At 32.1% G+C, this 24,626-nt stretch overlaps 3 protein-coding genes across 5 annotated transcripts; 2 read left to right on the top strand and 1 right to left on the bottom strand.

Annotated features, from left to right (window-relative positions):
- Positions 1 to 237: 237 nt before the first annotated feature.
- On the top strand, positions 238 to 5,304 carry NAC042 (NAC domain containing protein 42). The gene is made up of 3 exons (XM_022279682.2): positions 238 to 553; positions 1,556 to 1,905; positions 4,755 to 5,304. The coding sequence occupies exons 1-3, from the start codon at positions 334 to 336 to the stop codon at positions 5,196 to 5,198; spliced, it is 1,014 nt and encodes a 337-aa protein (XP_022135374.1). The 5' UTR covers positions 238 to 333; the 3' UTR covers positions 5,199 to 5,304.
- Positions 5,305 to 8,727: 3,423 nt separating this feature from the next.
- PDS1 (4-hydroxyphenylpyruvate dioxygenase) lies at positions 8,728 to 13,121 on the top strand. Of its 3 annotated transcripts, none has more exons than XM_088119676.1 (3): positions 8,728 to 9,949; positions 10,725 to 10,946; positions 12,841 to 13,121. In XM_088119676.1, exons 1-2 carry the CDS (start codon positions 8,766 to 8,768, stop codon positions 10,909 to 10,911), a joined length of 1,371 nt encoding a protein of 456 aa, XP_087975802.1. In that variant the 5' UTR covers positions 8,728 to 8,765; the 3' UTR covers positions 10,912 to 10,946; positions 12,841 to 13,121. The 3 variants fall into 3 exon arrangements, with proteins under 3 accessions (XP_087975802.1, XP_087975801.1, XP_022133142.2); XM_088119675.1 differs by lacking the exon at positions 12,841 to 13,121 and adding an exon at positions 11,198 to 11,417; XM_022277450.2 differs by lacking the exon at positions 12,841 to 13,121 and having other exon boundaries at positions 10,725 to 11,060.
- On the bottom strand, positions 11,728 to 19,345 carry LOC111007377 (NOL1/NOP2/sun family protein). The gene is made up of 13 exons (XM_022279731.2): positions 19,190 to 19,345; positions 18,991 to 19,112; positions 17,780 to 18,173; positions 17,135 to 17,282; positions 16,493 to 16,630; positions 16,095 to 16,157; positions 15,763 to 15,884; positions 15,022 to 15,223; positions 14,274 to 14,443; positions 14,072 to 14,172; positions 13,342 to 13,423; positions 12,834 to 12,895; positions 11,728 to 12,116 (listed from the first exon to the last, which is right to left on the bottom strand). Exons 1-13 carry the CDS (start codon positions 19,262 to 19,264, stop codon positions 11,972 to 11,974), a joined length of 1,824 nt encoding a protein of 607 aa, XP_022135423.1. The 5' UTR covers positions 19,265 to 19,345; the 3' UTR covers positions 11,728 to 11,971.
- Between the last annotated feature and the right edge of the window lie 5,281 nt (positions 19,346 to 24,626).

Below are 24,626 nucleotides of genomic sequence, written 5' to 3'. Positions count from 1 at the left end.
ATATCATTAACTTTCAAATAATTAAACCTTTTTTTTCCCTTGCTGATCCTTTTGAATTGAATCTTTTCACCATTTTGGCTCTTCTAAGTCAAATGTGTTGCCCACTCATGGAGACCTTTTTTATATATAATTTTTAATTTTTTTTTCTTTTAATCTTTTATATATATATATATATATATTTGGGAGGCTTTTGTTTTTTGGTATATCCGAACAAGTCTCATTAGGTGATAGCTTTAGACTTGACTCCTCTTTTTCATTTAATAAAGAGAAATTAAACTTCCCAACTTGAGGGTACAAAAGAGAGATTTTAGAGAGAAAATAGTGAGAGGTGCCATGGAGGTTACAACAACTAAGCTGGTGGATGTTGCTGCTTCTTCTGAGTGCTGTGAGGAGGAAGAAGAAGAAGAAGTAATGCTTCCCGGGTTCCGATTTCACCCGACCGATGAAGAGCTCGTCGGGTTTTATCTCCGCCAAAAGGTCGAGAAGAAACCGATCTCAATCGAAATCATCAAACAGATCGATATCTACAAATATGATCCATGGGATCTCCCAAGTAAGAAACTTTTCTCATAACTCTCTTGATCTCTCTCATATAGATCTGAAAAGGGTTTGAAAAGAAAAAATAAAGTGATCCATAATTGATATATTGAGAAAGGAAAAGGAAAATCAAATACAAAAAGTTGCACTTCTTTTTCTTTTATCTAGATGGGTATTTTTCTCAGCTGCCAAACAGTTTTTATTGGTTGCACCAGAAAAAAACTGAAGTTGAAATTAGGGTTTTGATGTCATTGAATAAAAGCCTCGATCTTTATCATTGAATTCAAGAATCAATTTAATTAAATTGATAGTTTTTTTAGTACAACACGTAGAATTAGGGACTGAAAAATTAACCCAAGATGCAATAACTACTATATTATCGGAGAAAAAAACAACTCTATTAAAGATTTCTGAGTATAATGACTACTTTGATCTTGAATACTATATAGGTTAAATTACCCATTAAATTCATTATAAGTTTAGGTTAATTTTTTTTTTTTGGAATCAAAGTTTAAGTTAATTATGCTATATTATTTAATGTTTTCAAATATTTTGACACTCACTCTTACTCGGAGTTGAAAAGAAAAATATTTTGGCGTGCTTATTACCCGTGAGCACTATTTTTGCTTACCATTATTAAAATTTTGAAAAGTAGGAGAGAAAAAGGCATAAAAAGACTTTTATTTTCAAAGAACTAAAAAGTTGTCAAAATTTTTTTATTGAAAGTAAGCATGAAGATAGGTGCTGACGGCAAGCATTTAAGTATTCTTCGATGAAACCCTACAAATGAATTATACTTGTTATGAAGAAAAAAGTAATCAACGATTCAAATAATCTCTTATTCTATCAGAAAAAACTTGCCACGAAAAGAGATTGAATACTTGTTCTGGTAATACTATGTTAAATAATCACTAAGCTCGATCACACATCGTTTAAGCTAATAAAGTAGGGTATATTAATCTCTTTAATCAACGTATTCTTAACGAGAAACGCGCGTGGTTTGTCGTTTTTGGTATAGGAGTGAGCAATGTGGGAGAGAAAGAGTGGTACTTCTTCAGCATAAGAGGGAGGAAATATAGAAACAGCACGAGGCCAAATAGAGTGACAGGGTCAGGGTTTTGGAAAGCAACAGGAATTGACAAACCAATCTTCTCCACACATATCATGAAATCATCACCAAATTACCAAGAGCGCCCTTCTTGTATTATTGGCCTCAAGAAATCTTTGGTTTACTATAGAGGAAGTGCTGGCAAAGCCACCAAAACTGATTGGATGATGCATGAGTTTAGGCTTCCCTTCAACACAAATAATAACTCTTCTCAACCTTCTCTTCATCATCATCATTCTTACATTCTTCCTCAAGATGCTGTAAGACCTTTTTACCCTTCTCTCTCATTCGTGTTTCGATCGTATGCAAATCTCTTACCGATATATGTTAGGCTGTTGTTATCGTGGAAGTTTTTGGTTAAATTATTGGCTTCGGTCTTTTAACTTTTAGAGTTGTGTGTCTGGTTGGTCCCTGAACTTCAAAAATTATCTAAAATATCCTTAAACATTCAATGTTTTTAAAAGTGTTTAAAAGGTCTATGAACTACTTTCAATCTTAGTAGGATTTCTAAAGCCTTGTTTGGTAATTGTTTCGTTTGTTATTTTATGTTTTTAAGAATGAAATGTTTAGAAACACTACTTACACCTATGTGTTCATTATTTTGTTTTTTAAATTTGGGTGAGAATTCAAATATATGCTTTCAAAAGAGGTGAAAAATATGCTAAATTAAGTGACAAATTGTACAAATACAACCATAATTTTTAAAAACACAAAATTAGAAGCGGAATTGTTATCAAAAATACCTAATTAAACTTTAAGTTTTGTATCTTCTGGATCGTTTGATTTATGAGACACTTTTTGGAAGTTCAAAACCTATTCGATAGTAAATTGAAAGTTCTAAGACTTTATTAAACGTTTTCTAAAATTTTTTTGAGATGTATTAGACCCGACATTAAAAGATTAGAAAAATACTTTTTAAATTGCAGGGACTTGCTAGACACAATTGTCAAAATTTAAGGATCAAACTTGTAATTTAACCAAAAATTCCGTACTCTTTTTACATATTGATCACTAAACACTCTTTTTAATTGATTTTTACGATTGCATGTGTTAGCTTGAAAACTAAATTTTCTTTAGGCTTGTCCATGTGCATTGTTTATTATTATTATTATTTATTATTATTATTATTATCACTATCACTATTATTATTATTATATTTTCAATCTTATATGATTTTCAAACACACACACAACTTGATAGAATAAAAATGATGCAGGCTTGAATGTAGACTATTGAAATAATTTAATATTTTAAAAATATGGACCATTATGATGAATGAAAATGATGTATGATTTGAAAAATGGATGCAATCGTTTTCTTATTCTTGGTAAAAGTACCTCAATTCTCAAAGTATAAATTAATTAATTAGTTTAATGTGATTATAAATATTGTTTGAAATTGATCAGTATAGTTTACACCTATTTAGTTCTAATATTTACAAAATAAAGTCTCTTTTATCCTTGTAGCATCAAACTATATAATAAGAATTATATCAAATTTTGATATTAATTTAGGACGCTACATCATTAAGATTTTGTGTAGATTAAAAAAATGAAGGGAAGGGCAGATTTTCTTGTAGTTGGAGTTCAAATTTGTCTTTGTTAAGGAATTTCCAAAGTACCACCATAGTTTAAATTAGGTTTTTATATTGAAAAACTTATACATCTTTAAAAGGACTAAAAAGATTTTTTTTATAATATTTCTCTTTAATTAATTAATTAATTAAATGTTTGCATGGGAGAAGAATTAAGTTTTTAGGATTCCTACTTTTCAAAACATGGTTTGATTTGGACTCATTTTCATCCTTTAAACTCTTATATTAATCATTATTGAAATTTTTACTTTCTTATTTTATCCTTGAAAAAAATAAGGTTAAAATACTAGTTTTATCCATGTATTTCAGCTTTGGTTCATTTTGGTCCCCGTACTTTGAAAGTGTTAATTTTGGTCTCTGTACTTTAAACTTTGGTTCAGTTTAATCCCTGTATTTTGAAAATGTTCATTTTAGTCTCTATACTTTTAAAAAGTGATCATTTTAGTCCCTCTTTATAAAAATTTAACACATATTTTACACATAACAACAACTCTTTAGTATAAAGTAGTGTTTACATTTGAATAAATATATTGATTTTAGTGTCGTGTTGAAATTGTGATATAAAAAAATGAGATTAAGAATAAAATCAAAGGACTAAAATGGTCACTTTTTAAAAGTATATAAAGAGACCAAAATGTACATTTTGAAAGTACGGGGACTAAAATGAACTAAAGTTTAAAGTACAGGGATCAAAACGAACATTTTCACAATACGGGGACCAAAATGAAGCAAGGCTAAACTATTATTTTAACCAAAAAATAATCATGCCAAGAAAGTTTCAATAGTGTGACCTTTTATCTTTAATACTTTGATTCAAAAACATTGAACACAAGGCTTTGACAAAAAGGAAAATTTATGCATCTTAGTTCACATTATACTTCTTTTAAGGATAGAAAATATATTTTTTGAAATCTTTTGAATATAATCATTTATATATTTATGCTGGATCTTATAAAACAAATTAGAGTCCCCCGTAAATAACGTTTTTGTTTATTGTTTTATGTTTTCTCTTTCTTAATAAATAATAACGAAGCTATCTTTTCGTAACTATTTTTTGTTTTTCTTTTTAAAAACATATTTGCTAACGATAAAATAATTTTTTTTAGTTATGTTTTGGAAAAAAAAATTGGAAACATTAACAAACAAAAAAAGCAAAAACCTTGATTTTTATGTTTCTAAAATTTCTACCTAATATTTAAAATGTTACTTAAAAATGAGAAACGAGAAATAAGAACAGTTAATCACATGCTAATATTTCTAAAAAAAAATTAGAAATGAAAATGTTAGTATCTAATCTCTCCCCTAAAAAAATTTATACTTTTGGCTCTCATGGTATAAATTATTACTCTCCTTTCTTCTCAACAATTTAGACTTAGTCTCGTAACAGTCTAATAAAATAACATCTTTCTCGTTAATTTGAACACAACTCAATTATCAGTTCAAGTTTCTACTCAGTGTTTTTTTCTGGTAATAATCTTATACATCCTCATGATCTAATTATGTTAAAATGTGCAGGAAGTTTGGACCCTATGTAGGATTTTCAGAAGAGTCCCATCTTTCAGAAAGTACACTCCATCAACAAATAACCCTAAGAACCAAAACAATATTATTATTAATAATCCAATACCAATTTCTGATCTCACACTCCAAAACCCTAATTACCATTCCAATACTATTTTCACCTCTAAATCAAACACCACCTCCCCCTTTTCAACTCCCCTGCATCATGAAACCAAGCCAAACCCTAATTCTCAACAGCTCAACATCTTCAACCCTAACTTACCCCTATCCCATGCTATTTTCTTGGAACCCTCTTCTTCGTACCCGTCGAGCTTTCGGAACGACGTCGATGGAAAAGAAGGAAGAGACGATATCTTCACGAACAGAGGTTGGGATGAGCTCCGGCCTGTCGTGCAGTTCGCCGTTGATCCTTCTTCCCAACTATATGATTGTATATAAATATTATACGTCTGGAAGTTTAATTTGAACTCTAGATCAGGAGAACTATCAAAGGCCTCTTTGATAATGTTTTTGTTTTGACTTTCGGTTTTTAAAAATCGTACACCATGGTTTGTTTACGAGTATTTTTCTTTCTTTTCTATTCTAATTTTTGAAGAGTTTTTTTTATACCTTTATCAAACTTTGAAAACTAAATTTGAAAAAAAAATGTTTTTCTGATGAAATTTTTTACTAAGATCAGTTTTTAAAATTAGAAAACTAAAAATGAAATCGTTATCAAAGCATGAATGGCTCTGAATTTTGTTAAGATTGACGTGTCACTAGTGGACACATTTTAGTTTATTTCCTTCTTATCTTACAATCATGCATTAATATCTTTGATTTAGGGTACTATGAATGTACTGTCAATTGACCCTATGTTGATTTTGAATCCTTTAATATATAGAAATATCGACATGTGGACAAAAATCAATACCCTGTGTAAATGTCAAACCATTAATATATAAAAATACTGATATGTCGACGAAAATTTATACCGTGTGTAAATTGTAGTTTGTTAAATGTTAAATAGCACTCTGGTCATCAAAGAGACTATATTTTATATGGATTTCAACGTTAACATTATCTCAAGTATTTATTAAATTACGTTGTGAACCTAAACATACTTCAACTGGTTAAAGCACTTAAACTGGTTAAAGCACTTAATCTCCGAATGAAAGGTCGAATTTCCATCCCCATATAATATTTTATTAAACAAAAGAAATATTTATTAAATCACGTCAAATTTTATTTAATATATATGTCATGTCATATTTTGTTAATTATTAATATTATTAATGATATAAAAGTTGGAGTTTATGTTCTAAAATTTCGTAATTTGTAAATTTTATTATAATTAGAGTTTATAATAAACAAACACTAGTATAATTAAAGTTAAAAAAGGACATAACTAAAAATGTTTAAAATTGAAGGACTAAGAAAGGAGGTAATTAATTCAAAATTAAGTTTACAATTTAACCCAATTTCATATTTTTCTAAAAAAACGTTGGGAATGATTTCTCCCGACGAGGATATGCCGACGATTTCCGACATTCTTTGGACTATTCCGACGTTTTTTGAAGTCGATAAAAGTCTTTTTTTTTTGTCGTAATGTTAGATGAGGCAACAATATTGGACATGAGAATCATTAATTTTAACACAATCGTACATTTTCCACCACCATTTAAAGCATTATAACGAGTAAAGGTATCAAAGCGAGCATACCTCAACAGTAATTGGTATATATCTCCAACCAAAAGGTTGTGAGTTTAATCTTCTCCCCAACCTGTTGTACTAAAAAAACAAGCAAAGGTATTTTTTTTTTTAAATGAAAAAAAAAGTTGACAATATGTTTCTGAGACCAAATCAAAAGCTCGTTCAAATTACGACTTTGAATCCCTTTAGTGGCATTACGATTGAAAATTAGTTACTTAAGTGTTATCTAAATACAAATACAATTACATTCTTGATAAATTAATTAAAGAAAATTAAATTATTTTTAATTAAAAAATTTACTAAATAATTAACTTTTCCTGTTAATTATTATTTGATGGGTTTAAAATGTCAATATCCAATAGCAACACAAGTTTATAAAATTTATTTTTTCCTATTACGTATACTAAAAATTTGTTTACGTGTGCTAAATGAGCACACTTTAAGGTTAAAATGTATATTCTCTCTCCAGAGATCAAATATTTACATCTCTGTCCTTACATTTTGTTGTAATTGAAAAAACAAAACCTCTGTAAGTAATATAATATTGCTTTTATAACCTTCCTCTTTCTTTTCTTTTTTTAATTTGATAAAAGCCAAACTTTCTTTTGAGAAATTTCCTCATATGGTGATAATGGTTGACTCCAAGTCAAGTCAACAACATGGACTTTGTAATTTTGATAAATAATTTAGTCTTTTGTGGAAAATAATATTGAGATCTTGTAATCAATTCCAAGTGAAGATAAAGAGTTAATGGGAAGATTCAACCTTTCACTATATCAACCTCATATTAATTTTTGTTTCTATTCTAATATTATTTATTAATACGAATCATTATTATAAATAATAAAGTTGATTCAATTTTTTGTGATGCACTTTTTAATTTATTCTTATGGTACTTCTTACTTTTTAGGGATTAATAGTTCTGAAACTCCTCTTAAATTATAAATATGGAATAAGCAACAATATGGTAGGAAAATAAAATATATCCACAAATTAGAAGAAGATTAAAACCATCTTAAAATACAAGAATATCATTCACAAAATAACTAAATTATATTGTTCTGTTTTATTATTATATATTTTTTTAATAAATCTTAAACATTTTTATAAATATATACTACGAAAATAATTCAACAGTTTCTATAGATTTTCTCGGCATATTCTTTGTTGGGATTTCTGAGTACATTTATTTGGTTGGCAAAAGAGAAATGTAATTCCTGAAATTGTGGTGTCTAAAAATAAAATAATCGTGTGGTACAAATAAAGGAGATTTAATACATTTGTGACAATTTATGTATACCTTTTTTCTTTAGTTTAATCAAAGGAATTTCAAACTCATTAGAAAAATAAATAATGTTTTGAACTCGCTTTAGGATATATTATTTTATTATTTTATTACTTTTTTTTTCTTTTTGGGGAATGGAATGAATTTATTAATAAAATTAAGATAAACACGTGGACCTACATGTTTCCAAAAGTCTAAAGTGGCAAGATACAACCAAATAAAAAATTGACAACCATTCAAAAAAAACTTTTGGAAAAAAAAAACCTTTTAAATAAAACTATTTTTTTCTACAAGGCACTTCAGAAAAAATGACTAATTTACAACGTGTTCGGTATAGTTTTTGAAGTGGACTATGTTTAGTGATAAATATAAAATATTTTTAAAAAATTATATTGCTTTAAACAAAAAATTAATTATATCAAAACGTTTAATCCATTCTAAAATTAAAAAAAAAAAATATATATATATATATATATATATAAGATGATCATCTAAAAAGGTCATAGTTTAAATTCTTTAGAGATGATTACTAAAAAAACAATGGTTTAAATTAAAAGCTGTATTAAACCCACTTTAAATAAAAAATTAATTTAATTTGTTAATATTATCTTGTTTGAAAAAGTTATAAATTAAAAAATATTTACTTCGAATTTAAAAATAAATAATTAAAAAAATATAGCTTGTAGATTTTTCTTTTCTTTGTTTTTTCCGTCCAATCCAAACGCCTGGTTTACGGAACATAGACTTCTCCGTCACGGCACTCCACCACGCGCCACGCGCTAGACAAGTTTCTCAGAGTCTTATCCTGCCGCTACTCGATAAACTCGCCACGTAACCAGGTCAATCGAATACCCGACCCGACCCGAAACAACTCGGCCAGATCGTCCCACGTGTCAATCTAACCAATACAGAAATATAACCCAATCATAACCCTCCACGTGGCAGAACCCCACGTCTTCGTTTTCGGTATTTATGATTACATCTTCCTGCGTCGTACTGGATTGATCCACCATTTTCGAAGCAGCGCCATGGGGAAGGAGGCTGAAAATGTCAGAGCTCCGGCGGAGGCGGCGGACGGCGGCTCCGAGACGGAGTTCAAGCTCAAAGGATTCAAGAATTTCGTTCGTACAAATCCGAAATCAGACCGGTTTAAGGTTAAGCGGTTCCATCACATTGAGTACTGGTGTACCGACGCTACGAACGCGGCTCGGAGATTCTCTTGGGGGCTCGGCATGCCCATTGTGGCCAGATCGGACCTCTCCACCGGAAATATGACTCACGGTTCGTACCTCCTCCGTTCCGGCCAGCTTTGCTTCCTCTTCACCGCACCTTATTCTCCCTCCATAGCCGCCGGCGAAAACCTCAGCCCGGCCTCTACTGCTTCAATCCCTAGTTTCGACCACTCCGCCTGCCGTGCCTTCTCCGGCACCCATGGATTAGGCGTTCGAGCGATTGCTCTTGAGGTTGAAGACGCCGAGATCGCCTTCAGAACCAGTGTCGCACACGGTGCGAAACCGTCGTCTCCTCCGATCGTTCTCGATGATCGCGCAGTTCTCTCGGAAGTTCACTTGTACGGCGACGTCGTTTTACGATACATTAGCTACAAAAGCCCGGTTTCCGGCGATGATGCCGAGGATAAACCTGGCTCGTGGTTCTTGCCGAGATTCGAGGCCATGGAGGAGATCGCTTCTTATCCGCTGGATTTCGGAATTCGAAGATTGGACCACGCCGTCGGAAACGTGCCGGAGTTGGGACCGGCAATATCTTACGTGAAGGGATTCACTGGATTCCACGAGTTTGCTGAGTTCACGGCGGAAGATGTGGGGACGAGCGAGAGCGGATTGAATTCGGTGGTTCTGGCGAACAATGAGGAAACGGTTTTGCTACCAATGAACGAACCGGTTTACGGAACAAAGCGAAAGAGCCAAATACAGACGTATTTGGAGCACAACGAAGGAGCAGGAGTGCAGCATTTGGCACTGGTGAGCGAGGACATCTTCAGAACCTTGAGGGAGATGAGGAAGCGAAGTGGCATCGGCGGATTCGAGTTCATGCCGTCGCCGCCGCCGACGTATTACAAGAATCTGAAGAACAGGGCGGGAGATGTGCTGACGGATGAACAGATTAAGGAGTGTGAAGAATTGGGGATTCTGGTGGATAGAGACGATCAAGGAACTCTGCTTCAGATCTTCACCAAGCCTGTGGGAGATAGGTGCGTAATTCAAAGCATTTCTTCTGCCCTCTTTAAATTCTGCTTCAAATTCTTACTGAATTTTTCACATAATATCTTCATAAACTTCGAATTGCTGTAGTCTCTGTATATAACATTATTAGCTTGCTTCCCTGTTTTTCCCATATCCATTGATCATCCCTTCTGTGGGTACAATCATTTGCTTATCATAGATATAATCGCAGAAAATGAGGAAAGGAAACGGGGGATTAAGAATCCACTGATTTTGCTCTTTTCCATGAGACCATTAACCAAGGATTTAAATGTAGGTGTTTCAAACCAAGCTTTCACGGAGAGAAATGAAAAAATATACAAGGCCCAACAGTTTCAATCTAAAAGAATAACACCTAACTCATAACTACTAAAAATCTTAGAAACCAACCCCACAGGAAGTATCAAATCAAATAAGCTCTTAAAGGATCTCTCCCCATAAAAATTCTATTGGTTATCTCAAGCCAAATTTCCCATAAAGTAGCGAGAAAACCTGCCTCCTACAAAAATCTTCAATACCAAAAGGGAAATGCAAATTGACGGGACTATAGAATTTGGTCAAGATCTTCCAAAACGCGTCTGAAAAGCACACACCACTGGAAGGTTTAAATATAGATGTTAATTGAAATATCAAGTCTTGGTTTTATGTTCGCCATTAATGATCATATCTATGTCAAACCCCTTTATGTTCGGCATTAATGATCCTTTCATGTCAATGTCAAACCGTTGAGCATAAACTTGACTAAACTGAAACATGGTTTTGCAGGCCTACCATATTTATTGAGATAATTCAGAGAGTGGGATGCATGATGAAAGATGAAGAGGGGAAAGAGTACCAGAAAGGAGGGTGTGGTGGGTTTGGGAAAGGAAACTTTTCGGAGCTCTTCAAATCCATTGAGGAATACGAGAAGACACTTGAAGCCAAACGAGTCTCAGAACCAGCCAGGGCTTGACAATCAATCCATTCACGTTCACTCAAACAAATAAGGTTAGTTTCTTTATACTTCTGTATTAGTTTTACTGTTTCTCATCTTAGCTAGTAATGGTGTGACTGAAACTGAAAGTAACTTCAATAAAATCAGCTATTTTTGTGTTGAATTCATCTGATAGCTCTTGAAATTTGGTTCGTTTCGGTAAGTAATAGGAACTTTTTTTCTTTTTTATACTCGTGATTGTTTCTTGTACGCGTCTTGACTAATCTCACATGACACTGTCTAACCCTAATGATTTGATTACCAGGGAAATTCGTAGGATATCAAATCCTAAGTCGGTGGCTACTATGATTTGAACTCGTTCTTTCTAAACTCTTTGCTATTTACATGGATCCTTATTACTAGGCTAACTCATGAGGAGTTTAATAGAATTTTGAAGAAATTGGGTCTACTTGGTGAGCACCCAATTTGTTACAAGAGACATAATCACTATCCTTTAAAGATCAAAATCAACCTTTTTAAGCCAATTCTCTGTCACAAGCTAGTGCATTGGATTCTTCAAAGGGTACTTTTAGTAACCAAGCAACAAAGCCAAAAATATATATATATATATATATATATATATAACATAGTAGAGACCGAGATATGTAACTTCATTATAAATTTTTAAAATTATATAAAAAATTATGATATATAATTTTGCCTTATGAAAATTTTTTGCACTACCATATTTAATGATGTCACCGGACAAACTTGGGTGTCTTGGCAGCCATAATCTAAAATAATAGAAGTGAATGTTCAAAGAGTCATCACATCCATGGCTCAAAGATCATGTGGTAATCAAATTGTGACTTGATTAGGGAAGTATCAAATTATAATATCGCAGACATATTGGCATTAGCGATATTGTTAATCAATAATAAAAGGTTGAATACATCATTGGATCATAATATTTCATAGCAATGTATGGTCAAGTACCGCAATAAAAATTAATAAATTGACGAGATATCGAGAACAATTGTATTCATCAACACTTCTACAACAGAATGTTAACAAACAAGAATTTCGATTCTGTTTTCGATCATGACGCATGTGCAATATGATCTTGCTGTACAGAATCTTTAGAGCCAACAGAAAACTTGGCGATGAAAAATCCAATTGTATCGAGAGGCGACGATGGATCAAACCTTTGAACAAGGTGTTCTTCACCGGGTCTTAACCATTCCCTGCAAAACCAAGCACATGACAAACATACAGTTGAATGTCACTTACATTCAGCTCTTGAAATCTATACACTATCCAACATTCACTTGCTCTCATTAAAGTTCCTCCCTTTCTACTCGTCTTTTTTCTCATGATCTCTTTGCACCTCTTTCCTTCGTAGAACTCCTTCCAATACATATATTTTTCCTTCTGTCTCACCTCGACTAATCACGGGCCAACTGCCTAACCCTACCACATTTAGTTGACAAGATAACTCGTAGGATATTAAATCCTAGATAGGTGGCTACTATGGTTTGAACCTATTCCCTCTAAGCCCTTTAGTCCTTTGCTATTTACATTGGCCATTCGTTAAGTTTTCATGTTCTGGTATATTTGTGACTAGTTACGTGCATTTTTGTGGCTGGACAACTATTTTTGTGGAAATGGTTATTTAGGTCATGTTGAACTCTTTTTAGTTAGTTTGAGTATTTTATCATTGAGTTTGGGAACTTCTTAATCTACTTGGTTTTGTTGGAAAGTTTCAAGTCTTTTCAATGGGGCTAGGCATTTCCATGGCTCAACTTTGAGTGTTTGATGGGTTGAATATTATATGATTGGAATTGGTTTGTGGGAAATTTAAATTTAGGATTCGATTCTCGAAAATGAAACTTTAAATTTAAATTAACTCAAAGTCAAGTATATGAATAACTAGAAAACTAACACCAAGTCAAAGCACTTACTCCACAGAATGATCGGCAAACTCAAAATGACCAACAAGGCCAGGCCCTCCAATCCTTGGATGCTGAAATACAACAAAGTTGCAAATATTAATGTGAACCAGAAAACTCGGATTGTTCAAAGTCAGTGTATACTGTATACTAAAAGAGCAAAGCTTCAAGATGTTATACCTATCTATTGCATTACCTTCCTCCCTTAAACGACCCCGTTTACATTATCATTGGCATAAAATGCTTTTTTGAAACAAATATAGATTCTACGTTTTTTATCAATTTTATATATTAAATTGAGACTTTGCTTTTTCAACCAAAAGACCTTAAGGCTGGCACCATTTACAAGGGTTCGAAATCGCAAACTCGGTCTCTTGGTGATGAAAAAGATTAAAAAAAAAACGGTGAGGAAACTGTAATCATGTACAATCTAACCTGTGGTGCCAAGGTTAAGAACTTATGGTGATGAAAAAGATTAAAAAAAAAACGGTGAGGAAACTGTAATCATGTACAATCTAACCTGTGGTGCCAAGGTTAAGAACTTATATGTATCCAACGCATATCGAACCAAAGCTTCATTCTCACCCGGGTTTATTGTACAGCTGACAATGTAAAAATATTACAAAAAGGTTCAGTTGAAATTAATGACCACAACGAAATTCAAAATAATATTAATTATTACAAGTAAAAAGAAATCAGGGCAACTATTTCTATACTTTGGAGACCAAACCAAGTCCTTTCAACGTATTTGCAAGACAATATTAGAATTAAGCTCAATGTATGACAATATATGAATTAAGCTTATCTCCAAAATAATTATCTTGGGATCCGAGCATCCAGCTCTAAGAGATATCAAGGCTTTTTAAGGCCTCATTTTTTAGTAACCATTTCGTTTTTAGTTTTCTATTTTTAAAATCTATGCTTCCTCAATTTTCGGGTTTGTTTTTCACCATTCTTAAACACATTTCATTATTCGGTCAAATTTAAAAACAAAAATAAGTTTTTAAATTTCAAAAACAAAATTTGGCTTAAATTTTGAACTGTTATTGGAAAGAAGTTAACAAAACAAAGAAATAAGGAAAACTATTTATAAGCTCCATTTTAAAAGACGAAAAAACAAAAAACGAAAAGGTTACCGAACAAAGTTCTTAAGTTATTAAAGAGAGAGAATTAAACATTAAGTTCCTGAGTTATTAAGTTCCAAGAGCAGACATTTTATCCAAATTATACCGACAAAGTTGCATACTCACGTTGAATATACAATGACTCCACCCGGGCGGACTAGTTGAACAGCTTGATCAAACATGCGTCTCTGATACTTTGCATGGTTTTTTAATGATGCAATTGTTTCCTGGCAAAAACAATACATTGACCTCAAGTTTTGGTTGGACTTGAACATTATAGAGATATGAACGTAAAAGATGCATTTGGAAAGAAATGAAGTGATTTTACCTCCCCGGCGAATAGTCGAGGTCTTAAACCGAGGGCTGAACAAGGAGCATCCAGAAGGACTCTGTCAAAGCTGTTGGGGGCAAAACCTTTCGAGTTTTCGACTCTACCACCCACGCATTTATTTCTTCCTGGACCATTCCGTGGCCTCCTACCATTCTTCTTTAGGTCAGCTTCATTAACAAAAGTTCACTCATTCACTTTTCCATGGTTGATAAAAGTTTATAAGAAACTGATCTAATTTGCAATCATATATATGCTGCAGTCAAATAAGTGAGACTGGAAAGAACAGAACTATGGTAATAAGTGTGATACTGCTCTTTCGTCCAAGCTTCAAGTTAAAGAGTTCTTCCTTCAAAAAAATAATAAAAGGTGACCAATACAAGTTCTTAAAAGGAATCCAAAAAGTAATAAAATTATACCCAAACAAAGAATAAACAATACAAATTTTCAAATTTAGATTATCAAGATTCAAGGAATTTTCATGAGCAATCATAATAGTCAAGAACTAACTAATTCGGATTTAGATAATTGAGCTTCAAGGACTTTTCAATTAAAAAATACCCATCATAACAAATGCACAGCATGTTTAAGAGGAATCATGGAAGTTTATTAACATTTGTGATACAGCCCCAAAGGATGGGGAATCAAAACCCCTATTCAATTCACATAACATGTCAGTATTACTTTTTTATAAAAATAAACTAATAAATAGTAGTTTCTTAAAGCCATAAGAGAAAAGATTACCTACCATTTTGCTTTATGGTCTCATCAACTCCCAACACTTCAGTAGTTGCGGACAGCTTTTCAACACCATTGTTAGTATCAATGCAAACCGAAGTGGTGCCTTTGCAGGAATCAGTTTTTCGATTGACAGATTTAAGAGCATCAAGCTTATAGGTAGTTATACAACTCAACCCCATCTCAGCAGCCAGTTTCTGAATATCCATCACCTGAACATAAATTTGAGAAAGGATTAACAAAGAAAGCAGACCAATGCGAAAGTATTTAAAAATATTCTTGGAAAAAGAAATAGCCTCCACGGTCTAAATCCAGGATATGAAAAACAATGCTTGAATTGTTCAACAGTGCATGGAGATGTGAAACGTAAAGGAACGAAAAAAGTTGAGGTCGGACTCCAATAACAACATAGATTACTACAGTAGTCATTCATGTTTCCAAATCCACCAAACTATTTAGTGAAAATTACATCTGCTTTTAAAAAAATACAACTTCTTTGACAAGTGAAAAAATTTACAAGTAATCACTCTTAATAATGCCAACAATATACTTCAGTACTTCTCTTAGTTTCTTAGCAATAGACTCTTAAAAGAGGACCCACTGTTGAAGATATATACTAATAAAATTTTCATACCAAGCACAATTAACAGCATGGAGTTCATAACAAGAATGCTTGGCACATATAGGAAGCAGCTATGATATTATGATGAATTGAAGTCCCCTTGGCCATATATCCAGCTCATAATTGTACCTTATTGTGAGACCTATCAGCAGCAATGACCTCGCCTTCATCCTTCATAAGAATTGCAATTGCAGTTGTTTTCCCCCCAGGTGCCGCACACATGTCTAATATACGTTCACCTTTTTGGGGATCTAAAGGTGTGAAATGGGATTGAGGAAATCAAAACATGCATCTTTATAAATAAAAAACAAAACAAGGATACATGTGAAAGAACGACAAACTAGGAAAATTTTATAATAATGGTTCAACAAAATTCATTATAGAATCCAAATCTGAAGAAACTTCATAGTGAAACGTAAACTTTGAAGTTGCTAAAACAAATATAGGGCTGTTGAAATTACCTAAAGCATGAGCAGTGACGATGCTTGGTAGGTTTTGAAGAAATATTTCTCCCTCAAGCACATCTGTCAAAGAGAAAATATTAATCTTAAAAGCAAATATGTTAATGTAAAACAATCACAATTACAGACAAAATGTTAAGATTAAGTTCCAATCCTATAGACAAATAATGATACAAACAGAACCATACAAACCGACCACCAAGTACTCTTTTGTATACTTAGGCTTAGGCTTAATATTTTTCCCTTTCCTTGGTACAACAAGATGTGGAGTGAGATTTCGAACTCACGACCTTTTAATTGGGGATATATGCCTTAATCAGTTGAGCTACGCTCAGGTTGCATTGGTGCTCGTATTGAAAAAAAAAGTACAATAAACTAAGGTACAAGGATAAATGTACCATGAAAGGATGGTAGTTTAAATACTCTATTATTCATGTCCACTGCAATTCCTTCTGTAACACGAAATATTCCAGCCCTTGACAATGCCGTTGTTCCTTGGCCAATATATAACCCACTCCTTTCAGAATGATAAGGATCTGCAATTAAAAAAACAATGAAAGTGTAACATTACTTATTATAACCTCTAAATATCAGAAAAATAGTCAAAATAATAATGCAGTTAAATTAGTCTTGTTTTCTAACCCAAAAAATAGAACTAAAAGTTAACTTCGGACCAGCTAGAGTAAAGCACGAGACAGTGGGGAAAATGATTGAACTACACATATTTTCTGGAGATAATAATTCTCCTAATGAAATGGAAAAGATATCTATTCTAAGCAGAGGACTACATCAAGTAAACAAAGCTACATAGGTCTTCCAAACAAATGAGAAATAACATATATAAGAACGAAAGTGATTACTAAAAACGGCCTCCCATCCTTTTAAACAAAATAGATTATCCCTAACTCTAACTGATATCCTCTATAGTTGCCCAAGACCAATAACAATTACCAAAAGAAAAAATTACAAGCTTAGCGCCTTAGAATGTTAGACTAAAGAAACTAAAGTTTAGTTAATCAAGTTATGAAGGCACTTCCTACCAGTCGGTAAGCCCTGCACAACAGTCCCTCGAGTAATACCAAGACTCCATCCACCATCTAGCCCAGGCTGCTCCACAGCAACTGAAACAGCAACTACGTCCCCTCTCTCAACATGAGCACTGCAAGCCATAACACCAGGAACATAGACCTACATGAAACTACGATCAGAAAAATGGCTACATGATAAACGAACAACCAAGATTAGTAGAAACAAAAAATAGGAAATTTAAATTATAATAAATAGATATATAATTTTTTGTAAAAGAATTCTCTTAAAAATGAATAAACCACCACTCAACCCAAAAGCTTAAGCTAATGAGTTGGGTAAATTTAATTCATTTATATGGACTCTAACACTCCTTACTTGTGGGCTTGAAAAATTACATCAAGACCCAACAAGTGGAAATCATAATAAATTGGGAGGAAACAACTGCGCAGGGATTCGACCACAGGACTTCTCGCTTTGATACCATCTTAAGGATGAATAAACCACCGCTCAACTCAAAAGCTTAAACTAATGGATTGGGTAAATTTAATTCATTTATATGAATTCTAACAAATTCCAATAAAAATGCCAATAGAATTTTTGTGTTGTTCTGCATAACAATCTCACAAAAAGAAAAAAAAAAGAAAAAAAAAAGCTACCTGAGCACCTCGAAGAACTGCTTCAGCACATTTTCGGCTCACAATCACTTCTTTTGGAGGTCTGCCATTTGCATAACCATAATCAATTGTGTGTGGTCCTGAACCCCTTACAAATACAACATAGTCTAACCCAGGTACCTGACACCTTGAGATGGATGGATGTTGATACTGTTTACCAATTGGGTTTTTCTCATCTTCAATCCTCACTGAGGCCCTCTGGCTGCCACTTTGCATAAGTTCAATACCATTGACATCAACATCACCACCATTCAATGTTGTATTTTCAAAATTTGAATATCCCGTTTCTTTGACAATAGTTGATAACTTCTCAATAATAGTATTGGTTGTGGACTTGAGTGTATTTACGCGTATACATGAATAGCCAGATGGATGCCTGGTCATTAGGATAAAATATTTTGAGTATATCATCTACGTAAAATATTAGTACCACCACAAACATAAGATCGTAACAAATACTTGTTAACAATATATCAATCTCGATGTCAGATGCTAATGCACCGCACACGATATATTATTTGCACCTTTAAATGGACAGTACTATTAGATAGCGAGCAACAACTAGTGTTGCAAATGGCTGTGTGAAGTTGCACAGAAAATCAGGAACAGTGTCCTCCAAAATTGAACTATCCCAATGTTTAACTAATGGTGAATATTTGCAGATATCGTTGACAGGTACTCTAAGCAACTTTTTTTCTTGCATCGCTGGTATATTAAATACCCATTACTAAAGTTTGTAACCAAACTATTTCATTGCAGCAGAATCTCCGGGTACGATAGGCACAATACGAATAATGACGTGCTTCAAATAACTGAAAGCGTAAGAATAAACATGATAATTTGTGTTATGACGGAACATAAAAGACATTTATAAAGAAGTTAAAATAAATACGCCGTGGACAAAAATGCAATAGTTTCACAAATTCAATAACAAAAACTCCTATATTTTCCTAAAAATATGACATATTGGCGCTTGCGTATAAGTAATCATGCACATTTAGAATCTCAACACCCGTGATTACACTAAGACTTTAATCAAGATCAACTGAGTAAACATTCAAAAACAGTACTGATGAAAATTAAATTCAGTCGGTCCTGTTTCTATTGGCGATTGGCGACCATACAGAGCATTATGGAGCTCATGTCTATGGAGAAGACAATAGTATAAAAGTGAAAAAGAAGAAGAATAGTACGTTAGAGCTCTAGAAATGAGGGCGAAATGCTCCGCTCCGTAAGCCTTCATGAAATACTCCTCCACCTGAGGATTCCATCTCAAAACAGGGTTGTAACTGTATCTTTCTGCCAGATCCTCCATCTGTTGCGCCATTTTCTTCCAAGTTAAGCCACAGTATGGAACATGAACGGATAGGAGATAGAGAGGGAGAGAGAAACCTGGGGTTTAGGGTTTTGGAGAGTGACGAAGGTTCTGCAAAAGGTTTTGAGAAGACGGTCCCTCACTTTCTTCATTCGAAGATAGACTCGGCGAGAACGCGAAGCTCAGCAGCAATGGCGGCAAACAGCGAGCGAGATTGGTATGCATGGGACCGATCGTTCGTCGCTTTGGGCTCAAGCCCAACCATCCTTAGTTTTGGGCCCAAGCCCAATTATTCGTCTCAACAGGCCCAAGCTCGATTTATCAAATTTAAGTGTCACGAATTTGACAAGTAAGGGTGTGTTTGGGAATGAGGGTATTTAAGTATAATTTATTTTCTATACCATGTTGATGAATAAACCACCACCCAACCTAAAATCTTAGGCTGGTTAGTTGGATAAATTTAATTATTATCTCAACATATTTATTTATAAAATAGTTATTTTTTAAGATTTTAAAACTAAAATAAATATTTTAAAGTGAACTAAATCCAAAATTTTAAAACCACTAAAAATTTATCAATAAATCATAAAATTCTTCCATGAAAAATCGAAGGTCTGTTTGGATTTCTATAGATGAGTTTTTTTTTTTTGTTTGTCTCATTTACGACACATGTGTTTTCTTTTTTATTTTTTTTTTGTACGTTTGAATTGCATGGTTGACTTTTTTGTAGGTGTTCTTATCGTTTATTGGCAAAAATTTTGTTATATTTGTATCTCAGTTTGTGTAATCTTTTTTTCTTTTTTTGAAGTATACTTAAATTTTGCTAAAATAAATTAGAAACCAAAATTGAACAAAGTATTAAAATAATATTTAAGTTAAAAGTCATTGGCTTTGGCCCTAAGAAGAAGAATAATAAAAAGAAATAGCATCTGACTCTTTTACGTAGAGACAAGTGTACTCATGACACCATTTTTGGCCACAATTGTACATCAAAGTTGGATGCCCATTTGGCAACTCAATTTGTGGAAGGGGTGGCTTTTGACTCTATTTAAAAATAAATAAATAAATAAATAACTTTGATTTCTTTCCCCTTTTTTTTCTTGTTGAATGTGGAAAATTTTGTTAAGAGTGGAGATGGAATTCATCATCATTGACTTTGCTTAGTTTTTTTTTTTTGGGCTAAATTAATCTAACCTTTTTATTGATCCATTTTAATACTCTTGTTGATTTATTGGATAAACCATCACCCTCATTTTAAAGTCAATAGTTAGGTCTATATTTGATTAATCGTGAGGAAAACGTAATTAGTTATTGTCTAAGTGATAATATAATTCTGGTAATATAATTTTTTATATATATAATTCAATATTATTAAATACATGTGGTAAATTTTTAATATATTTTTAAAAGTGGTAGAATGAGAAGATAATAACTCGTTGATTTTACCAGTAATTTATTATTATATTTAAATGAAATAAATATTTATGTTGAATAAACGGAAAATAACGAATATATTATTACGATTGTATACCCTACTTTGATACTTCAACTTTCATGTGTTATAAACTTCCAATAATTTCATTTTAGCTCTTATACCTTGCATAAAAAATGACTAATTAAATATATTTTTTTTCACGAGTCATTTAATAGAAAATATTATCTATGGAGTACATTTTCTTTTAGCTACACTTTCAATTTTTATATTCTACCTTATTCGAGGACTATTTGCATTCAGCCAGTTAATGATACACGCAAAAAATGATGCTTGACAAGTACCAGTCTGTGCTAATGTCTTTTCATATTTGTTTGACCTCCTTCAAATTTTTATCTATATTTCATTCCTGTGTAGATGTCAAGCTTTAGTTCGAACAACGCTTTCTTATCCACAAAACCAACTACAATATATACAAACTTGTGATAAAACAATATCACCCAACATTTTAGCTATTGTTTTCCTCTAAAAAAATAAACATTTTAGCTATTATTTTAAATTATACTTGATTATTATTTGAATAATTAGGTATAGTCTAAAATGAAAGTGGACTCAATAAGATTGGACAATCAAAATGGAATTAATTGACTAAATATTTGAGTGGAGGTGGTGACTTTTGAGGGAAATGGCTACCATTTTGAAGGAATGAAAACCATTAATAAAGTACACATTCTATGCACAATAAATAATAGCCTTAAAATATTATTAATATGAAGATGCATAACAAAAGAATTTTACCCATTAGTCAACAACAAAATTAAATTAATATCATAAAAACTAACAACTTATTCTTTTAATACAAACATTATAATATTATGTCATCATTAAATTAGACCAAAGACTCCTTTAGTTGACCCTACCTCAGTCATCCTCCACCAAAATGATGAAGAGAAATAAAATGTAAGAAATAGCAACCAAAATCGTGATTACTATTTAGTATTTTGAAAAAAAGTTATGATTTTAATTTTTATTTTAAATTTTTAACATAAATTTTATCTATGTATTATGGCTATGATTCAATAAATTTAATAAATAAAATATTGTTCTAGAATTGTGATAAGAAGAAATGGAGTAAATATTAAAAATGAAGGGACCGGATAAAAAGAGAGGGATCAAAATCAAAGCATATATTTCAAAAGTACATGAACAAAAATTGAAATGAACGTTGTGAAAATACAGGGATCAAAATGAACCAAAGTTAAAAGTAGAAAAACCAAAATAATATTTCTAACTTTTTTAATTATAAATTTAATGATTGAAATTGGGAGGGTGTGCCTAATAAAATTTTGAAACTTTAAAAAGCGTATAGATTAGTAAATTTTAAAAATTGTATTTAATAAGTTTCTAAACTCTACAAAATTGATAATAAATCTTTAAATTTTTACTTTTATATCTAATAAATCTTAGTTATTATTGTTGGGTTTGTAAGGAATGCAAACAAAGTCTCACGTTGGTTAGAGAAGTGAATAATTATGGGTATATAAGAAAGGACAATTATCTCTATTGGTATGAGGCATTTTTGGTGGAACCAAAAGCAAAGTTATGGACTATTATGAGATACATGGGGTACGAGCGGTATCATTCTCCAGTTATATGTATTAAATTTCTAATTTAGAAGCCACCTTCTAAAATTTAAATCTCTGTTAAATATTTTTAGACGTTTTCAACATTTAAACGAAAATGGTTCATGAGACTCACACAACTCTCAAAGTTGGACAAAACATGGAATTCAATTTTTTTCTTTTTTTCCTTTTCCAAACTCAGTTGTCAAAGTCAAAGAAGAGAAAACAAACCGGGTCTCACAGTTTTAACCTCCCAAACACGACACAGAATCCGCTGCACCCATTCCTACAGTATAACCCACCCTTCGCCCACTGAAACTCGTCCGATCCCAGTCCCAGCAACGTCCACACCAATCCAACGGTCCAGATCAACCGAGCCCGTATAGACGACGGTAGTTAAAAGTTTTCTGGTAGTTGGATTGTTGAGTGCGTGGCGCAAGGGCATGTTTGTCAAATGGCAGCCTCGAAATTCCAATACGTTTATTTTTTGGGTTCCTTTATTGGAAAACCGAGCGCGAGCGCACCTTGTGTTCATATACATGAACTTTTTTTGAAGAGTGCATGGGTTTTGTTTTGTACACTCCAAGAATTGTTAATGGCAGACAGCCAAGCCAATTTTTAGGGTTTTTTTGCACTTTCTTTGTGTTTTTATTGGAATTTGGATGTGTGTATTGATTTTGTAGAGGAAAAATATGGAGTCCATTTTTTGGAAGCAAACTTTTTCTTTTTTTTTTTTTGGATGTTTTTGATAAGATTGATTAGTGGGTTTTGTTTAGTTTTTATTGTGTGATATGAGGTTATCTTTTGTTTTTTATTTATGCATTTTCAATATTAAATGATGTTTTTTCCTGATATATTAAATTAAGTTGGTTTTTAACTTAATTGGATGTAAGAATAGTGATAAATATTTGAGAGTGTCTCCATTTGATTGTAGTATTGTTTTTTAATTAGTTTTTTTAGTTATGATTTAGTAATCAAACATAAATTTTTTGATATCATAAGAGTATTAATTTCCTCTATTTACACTATAATTTTTTTTAAGATATATATCATATGATGTTGATGTGGCTAATAGTAAATTAGAGTAGTATTCATATTTCTAAAAGTCTCACCTAATTAACCATCAAAGATTTGGTAAGTTTTGATTTGGTGGCTTGTACAAATAAAGGTTATTCTAATATAGAATTAATAGATTTTTGGATGTCCGAAATACCAACTTCATCTATTTTATTTAATATATATCATTTTTTAAAACAAATAGTTCAAGGAGGAAGGACATTCCATATTTAGCCAAATTCTAGACGAGAATACCCCTAAATAATATTAAGGTATTTCATGCGAGTCCAACAAGTCGGCCTTCGGCCTGACATGTCCAACAGTCAGTCGATACCCCAACCTATAAATAAGGTACTTCACGATATCGCATTCTAGCTCAATCTCTCTACTAAAGTCGAACTAAACTAACTTGTTAGCATCATAATATTTATTTCTTTATACAGATTCTTCCTTGCCAAGTAACCTTCCAATTACTCATTCTAGACATTCAAGTTCTCCCTATCAGCAGATTTTGATAAGCTCGATTTTGACCAACTTTTGTTACACAAACGAATGGAAAAATTAAGATTTCAACTTTCGATTTTTTAATTAAAGATATATATTTTAACGCATGATGTATTATTATTGTTCTTTTTATAAATCCTACGCAAGTGTGAAAAGTGTAAAAGAAAATCAATGTAATATCTATTTCAGAAAGAGGGCACATGAGATGTAAGAAAAACAGGTGAACAACCCATTTAATGCCATCTGTCCTCTGCACTGAAAGCAACAACAACAACAAAAATAGAAATAAAAAATGGGGAAATTATTCTCTGCTTTTAATAAATATTTACAATATTGTTATTATTGGTTTTAAATATAATTCGTTTATCCAAATTAAAAAACGCCTGCTCACTTGTCAGAGGGAATTTTTAAAATTAATTGACGAATTTATTTATTTGACTATGAAGGATTTCGTAATTAATTTTCCTTCGGTATATTACACGATTGCAATTGATTGTGGAATGGAATAACTATGATGTTTAAGTATTTGGTCATATGTATCTATACTTTTATTTAATAATATTTAAGTTATCAAAGAGTAAATGAAAAACTAAATTGGTATATAAAAATAAATAACTAAATTTAATTAGCCAATCAATATTATTCTCAACGCATAGTTAATTCAATTTTACTTAATTTATGAAGTTTAAATAAATTAATCGAAAGGTAGTGCTTAGAAAGACGATGGAAAGCACGCATGTGAATTCTTGAATAATGATTTGTGGATCCAACAAAATTTTTGTAATCGGAATATTTGAAGGACAAAACTTCCCTCTTGAAGATTGAGGAGGAAGCTTATCTTGATTTCATGCATGGTCCAATAGCATATAAACCAGTAAATTTTTTAATTTTGTATAATTC

The sequence above is a fragment of the Momordica charantia genome (genome assembly GCF_013281855.1).
Source record: "Momordica charantia cultivar OHB3-1 chromosome 11 unlocalized genomic scaffold, Mcharantia_2.0 BLBB01000011.1, whole genome shotgun sequence".
NCBI lineage: Eukaryota > Viridiplantae > Streptophyta > Magnoliopsida > Cucurbitales > Cucurbitaceae > Momordica > Momordica charantia.
This window is presented reverse-complemented; position numbering and strand designations above follow the sequence as displayed.

What these genes read in the sequence shown, in the direction of transcription:
- NAC042 (XM_022279682.2), top strand. Translation starts at nt 334, where the DNA reads ATGGAGGTTACAACAACTAAGCTGGTGGATGTTGCTGCTTCTTCTGAG. An exon ending in TGATCCATGGGATCTCCCAA is followed by an intron (nt 554 to 1,555) that starts GTAAGAAACTTT and finishes TTTTTGGTATAG; the next exon opens with GAGTGAGCAATGTGGGAGAG. An exon ending in ACATTCTTCCTCAAGATGCT is followed by an intron (nt 1,906 to 4,754) that starts GTAAGACCTTTT and finishes TAAAATGTGCAG; the next exon opens with GAAGTTTGGACCCTATGTAG.
- PDS1 (XM_088119676.1), top strand. Translation starts at nt 8,766, where the DNA reads ATGGGGAAGGAGGCTGAAAATGTCAGAGCTCCGGCGGAGGCGGCGGAC. An exon ending in ACCAAGCCTGTGGGAGATAG is followed by an intron (nt 9,950 to 10,724) that starts GTGCGTAATTCA and finishes ATGGTTTTGCAG; the next exon opens with GCCTACCATATTTATTGAGA.
- LOC111007377 (XM_022279731.2), bottom strand. Translation starts at nt 19,264, where the DNA reads ATGAAGAAAGTGAGGGACCGTCTTCTCAAAACCTTTTGCAGAACCTTC. An exon ending in TGTGCAGGGCTTACCGACTG is followed by an intron (nt 16,631 to 17,134) that starts GTAGGAAGTGCC and finishes TTTTAATTGCAG; the next exon opens with ATCCTTATCATTCTGAAAGG. An exon ending in CGTCACTGCTCATGCTTTAG is followed by an intron (nt 15,885 to 16,094) that starts GTAATTTCAACA and finishes TCACACCTTTAG; the next exon opens with ATCCCCAAAAAGGTGAACGT.